Here is a 14,220-nt window from a genome sequence, read left to right as displayed (position 1 = left end):
GCTTCTATTTCTAAGAAGTATGTTCTGTAGCAGATGAGAAAAATGTCTGACAGCTCATAATTCATAAAGTTATTGAGGTTTAATCTGATAGAATATTACATACAGAGTTTCTTCCCAGTACAGACATTATCACTTCCCTTTCAACTGATGATAGAAACAGGGCTTTATGAAATATTAAATTAATAAGTATGAAACATGATTATCAGCCACTATTGAAAGTATTAAACTGTTATAAAGGACACACGTATAAAGTTCTCTATACTATGTTGCTTTGTGGTTTTGTTTTTCTGCTTATCTCTGCAACTAAACTTTCCTCAAGCCAGACACAATCTCTTTGTTCTTCCTTTCCCTACTTAAATTTTGCTTTGTCTTAGAGGAATTCTTTGTTGATAATGCAGCAGCTCTAGGACAAGTATTCATTTTTGTGACAGAGAAGGGTAAAAAGATCCTGGATTTCTTTCAGAGAATTGGTATCTTATTGAGTAAGACTTTCAATATCTAATCAGACATTTTTTCTTCCTAGTCCTGCCATCTATTCTTTACAAATTATTTTCTTGTAATCTATATTTACCAGGGTTTGTTTCACCCCTTTTCACATAGCCGCCCCTTGTCCTTTTTAGCCCCGAGAGTGCAGCTGGCACAGCTTCATAAACTGGAATGAAGAGAGGAATTAGTTCTCCTGGTCCCCAAAATTCCCTGCATAGTCACCATGCACATGATACTTTATCAACCACAGCATTGCTTCCATGTGTGCTGATAACCCTGAGAAGCATCTAGGCAAAGTAGGTCTCAGTTACAACATTGATTTATGCAGGTAACCTTGTCTTTTTGACGTACTATGTGTAATTAGGATAAAATGAAGTAACATTCAGGTTTTTTTCTGACCCTTTTAGATTTAGTGGGTTGGACTATAAATGGCCCAATCTTAATATATGTGTGTTTATCCTTCTGAAAAAATGACTGCCTTATTCTATTAAGTGTCATAATATTATGACAAGTTTTGTACATTTTTCTATAAAAGTCGGTTTGAGGTCCCTTTTTCAATGGTATAGGTTATGTGTTAGTACCTATCTTGCACAGAGGAATCTGGAGATGTTGGCTTTGTTTTGGGCAGTACACTGGGACTGGCGAGTAGGTAGGTCATGCTTGTGAGAACTGCTGTTGTCTTCGTTTTGGAATAAGCCCCTTGGATAAGTTGTTGTCACTCGGTGTTACTGATGTAGGATCACATCAGAACTATGAATGCTTTACAAAGATATTTGAAGTCTGAAAGTCTTGGAGTACTGTTTTGCCATGAGAGTTAAATGTTGCCATTAAAGCCCTTGAAAGGCTTTATTCAGTTCTGCTTTATTCAGATGTTCCATCATTGAAGACAGAGAAAAAAGAGGAATGACAGCAGATGTAATAAATTGTATTCTCAGGACAGATCTGTATTTCCTGGCTAAAATCTTCAGTGTTCTGTTAAAAGGAAACATGTAAATCAAGTTACCACTTTGTCCTCCAGTTCATACCCAACACCTGTTAGCTAGTGGAAGAAGCAGGCTGTCCTGGGTACATAATATTCAAGGATTATAAAGTGGTAGTATTTTCATTCTGCTTTGCAGTTGTACCCCAGTAATTTAAAGTCACCAGCAGGCATCATTTTCCATATTTCTTTTCATAGCACTGGGGTCATTCATATCACAATAAATCCTGAGTCTCAGACATTTTTTTGCCTCCATAATAAATGGACTTCTTCTGAGCTCAAAGGCTCATAGTGTTGGTGGGCATGACCATTTCTTTTTCTAGTGCTGCAATACTCTTCACCTGTCTTCAGTTCTCCTGAATCTAGTCTTCTCTACTGCCAAGGCTTCTGTGATATTCTGAGTCTGCACCCTGCCTGAATGATGACATCTCACAAAAGTAAGAGACAAGTAATAGTTGGCAGACTTATTAAGTTGCTTGTAATGATGTATCAAATTCATGGATGCTTAAGTCTCTTTCATATTTTTCCATGAATGATGTTGTGTTTTAAAAATCTTTCTAATGAAACCAGTACTGGAGAAACAGCTCTTCCTCCTGACACTTTAAATGGTGATTTCAGCCATTGAAAGTAGCATTTAACTATAGCCAAACAAAATCATCTCAGTAGGGACTAAGAAGTATTCTCTACCAACAGTTGCAGCTGAATTTGCTATCTGTTCCAGTCCTTGATTTATTTGAGACACACAGTAACACTGACTTTCTCTTCACTCTCACCTTTTTGTCTTTCATCTTTACCCAGTGAAAACCTTTTGCTAATGGCAATTGGGCAGTTCTGAGCATTGTTCTTTTGGTAAATACAATTAGGTTTTCTGAAAATGCAAATGTCAAGGCAAGGCTGAGCTCTTCAAATCAAATGAGTTGCTCCTTGTTATTTAATTAATACCAGACTTATCTTTTGTGTTGGTCTGACACTGAACCAAAGCACAGATTTCTGTGGAAAATTTCTCCAGAGTTAAGAGTTGAGGGATTTTTTAGCCTTTCATACTATTGTACGGAAACTTTTTGCAAGGAATCACTACTTTTTAAAGTAACATTTAGTAGATCACAGAATTCCTTTTCACTATGAATTAAGAGTTTTTTGTCAGTAAGGCTTCTTTCACTCAGGCTCATGTGAGGCTCATGTGGCCTTTTCTTCTCCAGCTGATTACAGCAGGTGCTGAGAGGGTGGTGATGGCTGAGGCTCAGCATCTGTACCAGCTGACACCACAGGGCCAGGAAAGGCTTCAGGTTGTGCCATCATCTGTATGATGGCGTACCTCCTAGTGCTTTCCCGGGTCTGAATTTGTGTTTCTACAGGCATGGCTTTTGCTGTGTTCCCAGCACAATGTCCTCAAGCTCTGGTGTCTCTGATGTGGGAGTCACTAGCAGCCAGCACCCTGGAGGGGTACATGGGACAGCTTAATATATACCACTGCCTGAAACGCCTGCAGAACTGCCAAACTGCCCTCATTTCCAATGCATCTTCACTAGAATTCAACATTGTATACTGATAAGCTGTTAAATTCAGACAGTATGAATCCTTATTGAAATCCAGATTCTGTTTCAAGGAAGATGGATGATAACAGTGGCACATTGATTGAATTCCATTTCCCATACGTAGAGTAGAGTACATAACTGCTGAAATAATAGTATTTCAATCAAGAAAGTAAGCTCCTGTGTTTCCCAGAAATTCCAATAGCAAGCATGGGTATTGAACTATGTAGGAAACCCCCCATTGTCCACAGCTGGTAATGCATTATATGGATGGTGCTGCTGGCAGAAGTACTTTAGGTGCTTGAGCAGGCATCATTTCTTTACAGTTTGTTGGCTAATCTTGTTGGAGCATTATCACAACTTGCTTGACCATGATCCTTACCTTTGCATTTCTTCTTCTGCATTAATTAATATGCCAATGTTTAATATAGCTGATTTAAATACTGGTAAAACCTTTCATGTCTGGAGTTATTGTATGACTTCCAAACAAGGTACCTGTGTAAACCTATAGAAAATCATTATGTTAATGGATAATTTGTATCCACTAACATAAAGAGTATATCTGCATGCAGCATAAGTATTGTGATCATCTTAAGACATGAGCTCGCAAATAGTAGACTTTTATATAGAGCTGTATTGTCAACAAAAGCGCAAAATGCATGCACAAACTTTAATGCCATTTCTGGAAAAATAAGAACATTCGTGGAGTAGTCTTAATTCAAAATTAAATTCAAGTAGAGTTAGTATATAGTTCCTGTAATTATTTAGAAATTAAATTCCCTTTCATGGTACATACTGTACATTTTAAGGGGTTTTATTATATATGTTTTTAAATTTCATTCTTCTTCTAGCAGTAATGAAAGATATGTCTCAGAATCATCTGAAGCCAAATTGCGGCTTTAAATTTCCACTTGTCATTGCCAGGTACTAACTCTATATATTTTTACTGAGAACCCTTCCAAAAGGTACAGCTGTGTGCTGGTTTCATCTTGCACTTTGTAGCTGTGCTGGCAACCCTTGAATCTAAGGTATGCTCTCATCTTCCACACATTGCCATTGCCTTAGAGCTGTTCAGTCCTGTCTGTAACAGGGAGAAGGAAGAGTTTGCAGGTTGGAGAGAACTCTTGATTTGTGGTTCATCTCATTGATTCTCACTGTTGCAAGGTAAAAATAGAGCTAGTGGAAAACCCAGCTTTTATAAAGTGTCATCAGAAACTTCCTTACAATGTGAAGTAAGCTTCCTTACGATCAGTTTTGAGAACCGTTATGTTTTGGAGACCCTGGGATTAAGGGAAGGGAAAAAAAAGTAACAAAACAGAGGCATTTGGGGAGAAATATTGCTTTTAATGAAAAACTGATTTTTTAGCAAAGGCATCTACAAATTTGCCCAAATTCTTTAGAGTGGATATGGTTCTTCAAACATCTTTGCTGCCCTACAGCATTCTTCAAAGAAAAAGTCAACTTTGAAATCAGGTACTAAATGCAGGTTGCATGTGAGGTTTTTTTCAGTTGTCTTTTACTAAAACTGACCTATCTAAAAAGTCTTCCTTTCCCACTGCAAATCTTAACATGCATTCTGTGTTTTCTCCTGGTACACAGGAGAAAATCTAGGATCTAGGGACTTCTTTAATTATAATTTCTATTCTGACTCCTGGAGTAAAAAAAAAAATCCAGAAATTAGGTGCAGTTTTCTTAGTTTGGCTGCTGAGATTTCCCCTCAGCATTTTGAAACTGAAGCACACTTTTCCCAAATTAGGCTGTCTTCTCTATAAATGTAATAAAGTGGCTTCAGTTCTTTGAGTACTGTTGAGTTTTTTGGTTTTTTTTTTTTTTTCTGACTACATGTGTCTTGTAAAGCCTTTTGCCTTTAAACAAACTTAATTTTCTATTTTGTGCGAAAGCTGGGAAATTTGAAGCAAAATTTGAGCATCAGTATGATGTTGTGCACTAATTATATTGAAGGTGGCACAGTGAGTGGAAAATCCTAGAACAGGTGGGAGGTTAAATTATTTTAATTTGTTCATGCTGTCTTCAGCATGCTGATGAAGTGAATGTTTTTCTTGTACATTGCTGAGCATTGTAACTATGTGACTTAGATGTTTTCTTCTTTAACTTCGAAGTTGCTGATAACTGCAGGTTTTGGACCTGTTTGTGTCTTTTTGCTGCAGAGCTTAAAAGAGAGATGAATATCCTGAGTATTCAGTCAAATACACAAGTATTTTACATACTATGTATTTATGGAAGGCATTGTCATTCACTTGAAGTCTCATGTCATATCTAAAAGTTCAGCAATGTCTTTGGCTATATAAGTTTCCAGTTTTGCAAAGGAATGGGATAAAGAAAGGAAGAGACATCAGCAATCCTCTGAACTCCTAAAATGCATATTTTATGCTAGCAGAAAACTTTTGGAAACTTTTCATTTTAAGCAATGCAGCATTTTGTTTGCATAGGCATGTTTTGTAGATACATTACTTATTTTGTGTAAATATAAAGGGAAATGCATAGCTTCCAAAAGGGTTTCAATAAGTAAGAATATTACTGATTGATGAATACTCTACAACAAAGATATTTGTAACAGATTATGATAAAAACCTGGCTTTAAGCTAAAGGGCTGCAGGAAGAGGCCCTCTCTGCTTAGGTAATTTAGGTAAAGTCTGCAGAGACAAGCTGTTTTCTGTATTGTATTGTCTTCACCTTGTAAGGGGCTTCTTCCCCTGTGGCTGGGTTCTCCTCTTTGCTTTCCTTGGACTCTGCCCCTTGTGTAGAAAGTCTACATAAGTGGAAATTAGAATTATTTTTCTAATAGGTATATTTCTAATATTTCTGTATATTCTTGATAGGTATTTGTTGATGTCTTGCCATCATTTCAAAGCACAATTTGGTTAATGGAAGAAAGCACTGTGCTGCTCAATAGCCTAGATGGGCCATCCCTGAACCATCAAGCTGTCACTTGATAGGATCCATCTGTCTGTCAGTTTTGACTTCCATCCTCTGTCTCTATTTATCGTTCTTTGTCTCTTTCCTCTGTTTCAGTTTAGGCTGTTGACTGTGGCTGCATGTTGCCTCCATCTCGAATTAGAAAATGAACATCTTTGTTCAGAGATGATGCACTTTTGTTGATGTTATGAAAGAGGGAGGAATTAAATGTAACTAGCTCCCTCAGGAACCAGAAAGTTACTTTCATAGGTCAATTTATGTAAGCTCTGTTCCTAAAACATATTCTTCCTCTGCTACCATGTAAGGGATCCATTTTAAGCCCTTAACATTCACTTGAGTCTACTGGTATCTCACATTCTGAGAAATTTCATAGCATACCCTTTGAAATCACTCCAATCTTTCATTTATTATTTCAATAGATTTGTCCATATCATAAGATAGATACATAGTTTGGAGTTGAAAATAACCATCTGATATGAATATTACAAATCTGTTGGCCTGTATTTCAGTATGCCTCAGCAGAGGCTACTTAGAGTGCAGCATTTTCCATTTGAGCCCATCTTGTGTTCATTAAGCAGATACAAAAGAGATGTTCCAAATGGAATCTGAAAATGATTTGAAGATGGAAAAAGCTGAAAAGTCCATTTGCTCCCTGAGTAGCTTGGTTCTACCTTAATATACCTATATAACATGCTTGCATTGAATTTAGCTTAATCGGAGTGTTATACTAAATCAACTATCTGGCAGAATTTTGGAGTTTATTATGTCTACTCATAGGCCTTTTTCAGCTCACAAAGGTGTCACTAAGGAAAGAACCTATCTTCTAAAAAACTGCGCAGATTATCCTTCATTACAGTGCTGTCTGCTGTCTTTTGTTGCATTATATGCACCTGGGTTTAGGTTTTTCTTTATTTTGTCCAGGACCTATAATGACACTAGCATGTAGGCATGTTATTTGTCCTTGCAGAGTATGGTATCAGGTGTTAGAGCTCTTTGGATCTGTGGGAGTTGTTCTTATTTTCCTCAAGTCATTAAAAAGCATCAGCAGGGCAGAGATCTGCATAGGCAACTCTTTCTAAACTCCTGAATGGTTATCTTCCAGGCCTCCTAAGTTAAACTGTTATGACTAACAGATGTTTTTCTAATACCATCAGTTATGAATGGGTTAGGAAAGTATTTCCATCATTATGGTACCATAATTTTCCTTCTTTTTGCCAGTACGCTTCACTTGTATTACTACTATTGTCTTTCACTCCTCGTCTCTCTACACTTCCAAACTTCTGTCCCTTCCTTGCTGTTTTTTAAATTTGTGCTGGTTTTGACTGGGGTAGAAGTAATTTTCTTAATAGTAGCTATCCTTGGGCTGCATTTCAGATTCACACTGGAAACAGCGCTAATAGTACAAGGATATTTTAGTTATTGCTGAGTGGGGTTTATACAGTGTGAAGGCCTTTTCTGCTTCAGACCCCACCTCACAAGTGAGGAGGCAGGGAGTGCACACGAAGTTGAGAAGGGACAGAGCCAGGACTGCTGACCACAACTGACACAGAGACATTCCATACCACAGAGCACTGCTCAGCCCTAAATCTGGGGGAAGAATAAGAAAGTGGGAGATGCACAAAGTGATGGTGTTTGCCTTCCCAGGTTGCCATTACTCAGTGATGAAACCCTGCTCTCCTGGAGATGGCTGAACATCTTCATGCCAATGAGATGAATTAATACCTTGATTTGCTTGATTTGCTTTTGTATGTGGCTTTTGCTTTCCCTGTTAAACTATCTAAACGTCAATCTGCTAACCTTTTCTCACTTTTACCCTTCTGACTCTCACCCCTATCCCACCAGAGGAGAGTGCCTGAACAGTTGTGTGGGACTTGTTTGCTGGCTGGGGTTAAACCACAGCAAAATTGTTTGCATTTTAATGAAGTTATGTAATTCAAAACAGGGTGAATTACCAGCCAAAACTGTCTGCTCTCTCTTTCTCAGTTGATATATATTCTTTCTCAGTTGATTTTTTTTGTTGTTGTTGTTATCTCAAAGTTTTTAGTTAAAAACTCTCTGTTCATAATTTTCTGTGGGTTTTTTTCTCCTTCTACTTAGTTATCATCATCATTTTGTTTCAGTCTTCTGAAAATAGGGGTGGAGGGCGTGCGTATATATATTTATGCATATCCTTATAGGCACCTTTGTGTATGTGTGTTCAAGAATTGCTCTCTGTCCATGGTGAGTTTAATTGAGCAGAGATCACCATTGCTTAGGCAAAGGACAATTTTTGCTTCAATGATTAATTTTTTGTTTATCAATCATAATCCATCAAACTATGCCAGATGGTTCTGGCAGTAGTTTATGTAAACATTTTTGTTTCCAGGTGTTAAACAGCACCACTCTAAAACTTTTGAATTATTCTTTTGGGGAAAATTGTGTATTTAGAGATAGATCTTTACTCACAGAGCCAGAACATACCTTTAAGAGTGTGTTCTTTCCATTTAGAAACCAGATTGCATGAAAGCTGACTTTCTATAAAACCTGTGTGCAGTTTTGTTTGAATTTGCAAAGTGTCCCTTTCCAATTATACTGCTATTTATTCCTAACCAGTCCATGTAGAAAATTCATGCTTCAAGTAAACTATACTGTTAATAGTATAATGTTGGAAAATTGAAATGCACAGAAGTTGCTGAGCTTGTGTATGAGTGTGAGTTGTTTCTACTGCTCTCTCAGGCCTTTTAAAGTCTGTTTTACCCAGGGGATTAGGCACTCACAGCCAGTTATATGTTTAATAGCCCCTTCACTTGGTGCACAGTGTATGTGAATATCTCAGACAGAAAGACTTTCTTTCCTTACTTGCATTGTATTTCTGCACATCCATAGACTGCAAACTTTTATTGTGTTTTCTTTTCCTAGACAATATGGAGAGTGAATCTAGAACTGAGGTTCCTGAAAGAAAATGCTATAAAAAATGTAGTTGTCATAATTTTTATTCATTTTTTTGATTAAGTATGGAGCTTGTTTTCTCGTACAGCACTGACAACAGGATGTTCGTTCTGTGATTAAAAATTAACTAGTTGCATTATATGTCATGATTTTCATAGAAGTAATTGCATTCATCTGCAGCTTGGCTTATTTCTCTTCTTTTTTTTTTTTTTTTGCAGCTTTTTCACTTCCAGACCTTACAGAGCAGTTCACACCTCCTGATGTTGCTCCACCAATTCTTGTCAAGATAGTAGAGACAATTGAAAAGAAAGGTAGGCTGAAGAATGATCTACCAAAATGTTCTGTTGCTTATGTGAAGAACTGGATCCAGAGCTGGCATGTCCTCTTTCTAGAACTGATAATGCATCACATTACTTAACATCCAAAATAATCTCCTTAACGTTTGTTAAGGTTTTTGCTCATTACAGGCTATTTGGACTGTAGGAGCAAAACCAAAGCTTGCCTCAAATGGCATTTAATAATTAACATAAGTATTATTGGAAAGTAAGGGAGAAGGGTTTGGTATTGTAACGAGTAAGCACCTTTAGTTGGTTATGTAAATGCCAGCATAACATTGAATTGGTGGCACAGGGAAAAAAAGTAATGTTTTGCCCCAAAGCGGGGGAAAAAAAGAAAATAATAAAATATGAAAAGGTTTCAAGAACTGGTTTTATTCTTCAGGAGCCAATTCCTTATTGCTGCTCTATAATGAGCCGGACAGTGTTATTTTTATGGTTTTTTTCTCTCACCTGCTTTTCTGTGTTGATGTCTCTCCATCCTTTTGAAGCTTTCCTCTTTCTCTTACAATGTCATACTTCTTTTGCCCTATTTATATCTTCCTGGCACCTCCACTGATGTGTCTTTCATAGTGCTGGTGAGGTAAGGAGCAGCTCTGTGAGTCCTGCTCATTTAAGGCCTTAAGCTGGGTAACAAGAGCAAAAGTGGTATTCTGACGAGAATCAGGCTGCTGTCATTGGGCTTATGGGTTCCAACATACTTCTCTGGCACTTTAAAAGACTGTAAGCCTTTCCTGAAAGAGTAGAAGCTTGCTGATACCAGCGTGGAGGGCCAGTATTTAGCACAAGTGTGCATAAAGAGCTGCTGCTTTCAGGAGACACCACTGGTAGAGTTAAATTGTCTGTGCTCTGCATATGGTCTCTTTCCTTGTGTCTTCTCTATTTTCACTGATGTAGAAGAGTTGTAAACAATATCTTTTATGTGAAAACACTTTACTGATGTCTTCTCTAACAATTCAGGTGAATTATTTTATCACATTATGCGATATATACAGATACTTTCTCTGACACTAGTGTGAATCTGTTTCCTAGTCCTGGCCTTTTGTAGTTGGCCAGCGGACAATTCTACAGAATATGATGCCAGCATCTCTGATCTTCTTTGGCCATCTCTTTCTGCAGACACAGCAGCTTGAGTGCACAAAGAGGTGTCTTACAGCCTTAAAAAAGCAATCACATTCTGTAGTGTGGTAGGTGAAAGAATGTTGCTAGTTTATACTGTAAGAACTTACTGAACAAAACAGAAATATGCTGCATCAGGGCAACAGTCACCAAAATATTAATGCTGTCCTGAACGCGTCCTATTGATTTTGTTTTGAAGGGCTGGAGTACTCAACTTTGTATGGAGCACAAGGCTCAAGCAGCGCAGTGGAATTAAGACAAATTTTTGAGTGTGGTAAGTACAGTTCTCTTCCTTAAAGCACTAGACAGATTTTGTGGTCAGACCACTCTCACACATATGTGCTGGTTCTCAATAATATACTATTAAAAAGACATATATAAATAAAAAAGTTTTCTAACTTTTACTCTTGATATGAAAAGTAATTTTCACTTTTACAAGTTGTCTTTTTTCATGGCTCAGCTGCACCTTTTTTTCCTAAGAGTATTTATTTTAATCTCTTGTTGTGTGGCTTGTTCAAAGACTGACAGTTTAGCTGTACTGAGAAAAATGAGATGTTTTGTTCAAAATCGAGATAAAGATAGATTAGTCCTGAAAGGCTGCAGGTTTTTATTTTGTAAACAAATGGCCAGTTGTTTACATACAGTTCTGTGGTGCGTTTTTTTTGTCCAGTAGGTGGGGTGTCAATAGCAGCCCATTATCTACCTGCTACAGAGTGATACTGAAGAAAGACAATTGAATTAATATTGTAGGCTGAATTCTCAGACAGTAAAATGCGACCACACCACATACCTGTTCAAGTTTCCTGAAATATATTTCCTCTTATTTTTTTTGATATACTTAATTTTTTCTTCAAGACAGAATATAGTGGCATGGCAGCACTGTTTCAGTATGAGAGTTGGAGGAGAGTTTGACCATGACTTGGCAAGCTGGGATGCAATGTGTGGCGTGAGCTTTCATTTGCCTAAAAGAGTGCAAAAGTACAAGGGGTAGAAAATGGAAATGGTTACGTGCCTTGTTGCCAAAGGGACAAAAAAAGCAAACTCACTCAGTGATTTAGTCTCCTCATTTTTAATAATTGCAAACATTAACAAAGCTAATTATACTCTGAGTTATCTGTTTTTTCAAAATAAAAGAGCATCCTATCCTATGCTGATTGTGGTAGGAGTGAAGAATTGTAAGTGTACAAGCAGGGAGAGAAGATAGGCATGTGGTGCTAGCAGCCTCATGATACCAGCAACCTCTTCAGTGTTGTGTTTATGTTTTTCAGTCTGCATGAATCCAGATTTTTGGTGGCATCAATATGATTACATTTCTTATTTATCTGAATCCTTTCTTAAGTCTCTAAACTGAGCTATAATTTTTGAAAGGTTTATCTGCCCCTTGAGATTAAAAACTCATGGTTTACATGTATTCCTACTTAAAATGTTGTTAGTTTTGAGTAACAGAAATAGAATTTTTCCCTTTAGTAAAAGTGTCTCTCTCTGACTTCTCTTTAAAATAGGATTAGGATCTTCAGCTCAGAGCTGGTGCAGTGAGTATCCAGATACAGGGATAGAGGCAGATCTGTTTCCTCTGCCTGCTGTCTTTGAATTAGCAGAATGCTAATTCAGAGAGCAAAGTCAGCTTTGGTCTCAAAGTTATGAACTTGTATTAGTCTTCTGTTCTGCTAGTGGTTTAAATACTCTCCGTTTTTTAATTGTATAACTGTCTGTTAGCATTAACACAATCCTATCTAGCTCCAAAATCAAAGCTGATTTACATTTTGTCAGCTCAGCAGTTGGAAGAGTTCGGGTCCGTTTATGATATTACACCCAGAGAGTTGCAGAATAAGTATATTCTTACTCATGTATTCATATTAGTAATTTGGGACATACTTCAGAGAAATGGTCAACAGTGAAAATGCATGATTTAACTTGGCTTATGAATTAAAAAACAGCCAGTAAGCAGCAAAATTAATGAAAGGTATTTCTTTAAGAATTTGTGGATTCTCTGACACATAATTGATCTTGCAGAAATATTCCCACACTGCAAGTTTTATATAATTTAAGACATTTATTATGCCATTTCACTCATGCAAATTCTTGGGTGTCTGAGAAGGTTTGAGCTCATACTGCAAGCTCTTTGTTGAGGAAAACAAAGGAGGTGGAGGAGCACTAAGTTTCTCATTACCCCCTCTTGGCTGCCTTATTTCATAGTATTGGTAGACACACCATCTATTTGAGTCCTCTACCTCCCTGTTCCCTTTGTTTAAAGTAGACAAAAAGATTCAATAGTTATTTTACCAAGACTATTGCTAGATAGAAGGCTGATCAGCATTAATGCCTCCAAATTCTTGTACAAAATAAGGATCTTTTTGTATACACTTAGGACTTTACTGTGCCAGAGTTTCATGTTATAGGATGAACCCTAACCTTGCTTTCACTAAATAAGGATTTTTGTATTTTCTCATTTTAATTTTTGCTGATGATATTCTTTGCTCCAACACTAACAAGTAGTTCTTTATGTGACACTGCCAAACCTTATCCCAAGTCATAACTATCCTGGAAGGGTATCAGGTTTTACAAGATAAATCTCAACAGCTGCATAAAACACCAAGCACACTGTTCTGCACGTGTATATTTGTTTCAACTTACTTTCATAAATATTTGCAGACTTGAATCCCCAAGATGTTAATCAAACTTTTAGTCATAATAGAAGTAGCTCCCTGTGTAGAAGCTGCATTTGGCCAAACCTTTGATTAGTACTTACTTCTTACACAAAATATTTACACATAAAACAGAGACCTGTTAAAAATATTCTGATGTTCCATAACATTGCCAAGATGCTGCAACAGAAGGCCACACACAGTTATGGAAATCATTTGGTTTATCAGATGCCAAGGGACTGGGCATGGTGTTGAACTCTGTGTGTTGTTCTTCTCAAAGACATTTCTTGGTGTCTTACGTTCTTATGAATTGTTCCCCATGAACCATATGTAAGTTAGCAATTTTGGCTTGTTGTGAGCTTGTATATTTTTTGCAATTTCTGAAGTCTTAAAAGCATGTTGCTCTTTCCCTTTAGATGCCTCTTCATTAGATTTAGAGACATTTGATGTTCAGACTTTATCAGATGCTCTCAAGAGGTATATCCTGGACCTGCCAAATCCCATCATTCCAGCAGCTGTTTACAGTGACATGATTTCTGTATCTCAAGGTATGATTATGACATTATTTCAAATGTCAAACAGAAAGCCTTTTATTAGAATTCTGGATAAGTGGTGGTTCAGCTGTTACAGAACAGCAAAAATTCTACACAACCTGGCAGCATCTCAGAAGCCATAAATATAGCTTTACCCTTTTTTATGAAAACTGTTTCATAGAAAACTGGTTTTAGACATTAGTCTGCATTATTTGGTATTTAGGCAAACATAATGTAAAATATAAAGGATAACACAGTTCTCTTCATTTGAGTAAGTAGAAACACTATAGAAAAACTGGGGGAAAAAATCAAGGACTGTATACAGAAAGCTAATTTTTAACTTTTTATCAGTGCTGACAAAGTACATGTATTAGAGGTCATGTAGTGCTGTGTTACATTGGAGTTGCAGATTATGAAGTGAGAAATACATGAATGTGAGATTCGTCATCTACAGTGGTCATTTCAAACAAGTACAGCTTATAAGCTTTCAGCACATGGGCCAAGTATTCTGTTATATATCTCAGGACAGGATATTGTTACTGGTAACCTTCAAAGTTAGAACAGCACCTGTGAGACTTATCTAGTGCATCTCAGAATTACCCAATCATGTGTGACGCTAAACACAAGACAGACTTCTACCAGTACACTCTGAACACGTTGTGGTTTTTACAAAAATGCATATCTGTTTCCATTTGACTTTTAAATACTTGTTCTTTACTCTTCCCT

At 37.1% G+C, this 14,220-nt stretch overlaps 1 protein-coding gene across 4 annotated transcripts in view; it reads left to right on the top strand.

Annotated features, from left to right (window-relative positions):
• Positions 1-14,220, top strand: part of PIK3R1 (phosphoinositide-3-kinase regulatory subunit 1) — a 60,151-nt gene that overhangs the window by 24,343 nt on the left and 21,588 nt on the right. For 3 of the 4 annotated variants that reach the window (XM_059492985.1, XM_059492986.1, XM_059492988.1), the window contains 3 exons: positions 9,081-9,173; positions 10,516-10,590; positions 13,378-13,509. In XM_059492985.1, the coding sequence (XP_059348968.1) occupies positions 9,081-9,173; positions 10,516-10,590; positions 13,378-13,509 (300 nt within the window). Of the gene's footprint in view, positions 1-1,885; positions 1,903-9,080; positions 9,174-10,515; positions 10,591-13,377; positions 13,510-14,220 lie in introns of those variants that run through there. The other variant, XM_059492987.1, reaches the window with a different exon arrangement.

This window comes from Ammospiza nelsoni, chromosome Z (genome assembly GCF_027579445.1).
Source record: "Ammospiza nelsoni isolate bAmmNel1 chromosome Z, bAmmNel1.pri, whole genome shotgun sequence".
Classification (NCBI taxonomy): Eukaryota; Metazoa; Chordata; class Aves; order Passeriformes; family Passerellidae; genus Ammospiza; species Ammospiza nelsoni.
This window is presented reverse-complemented; position numbering and strand designations above follow the sequence as displayed.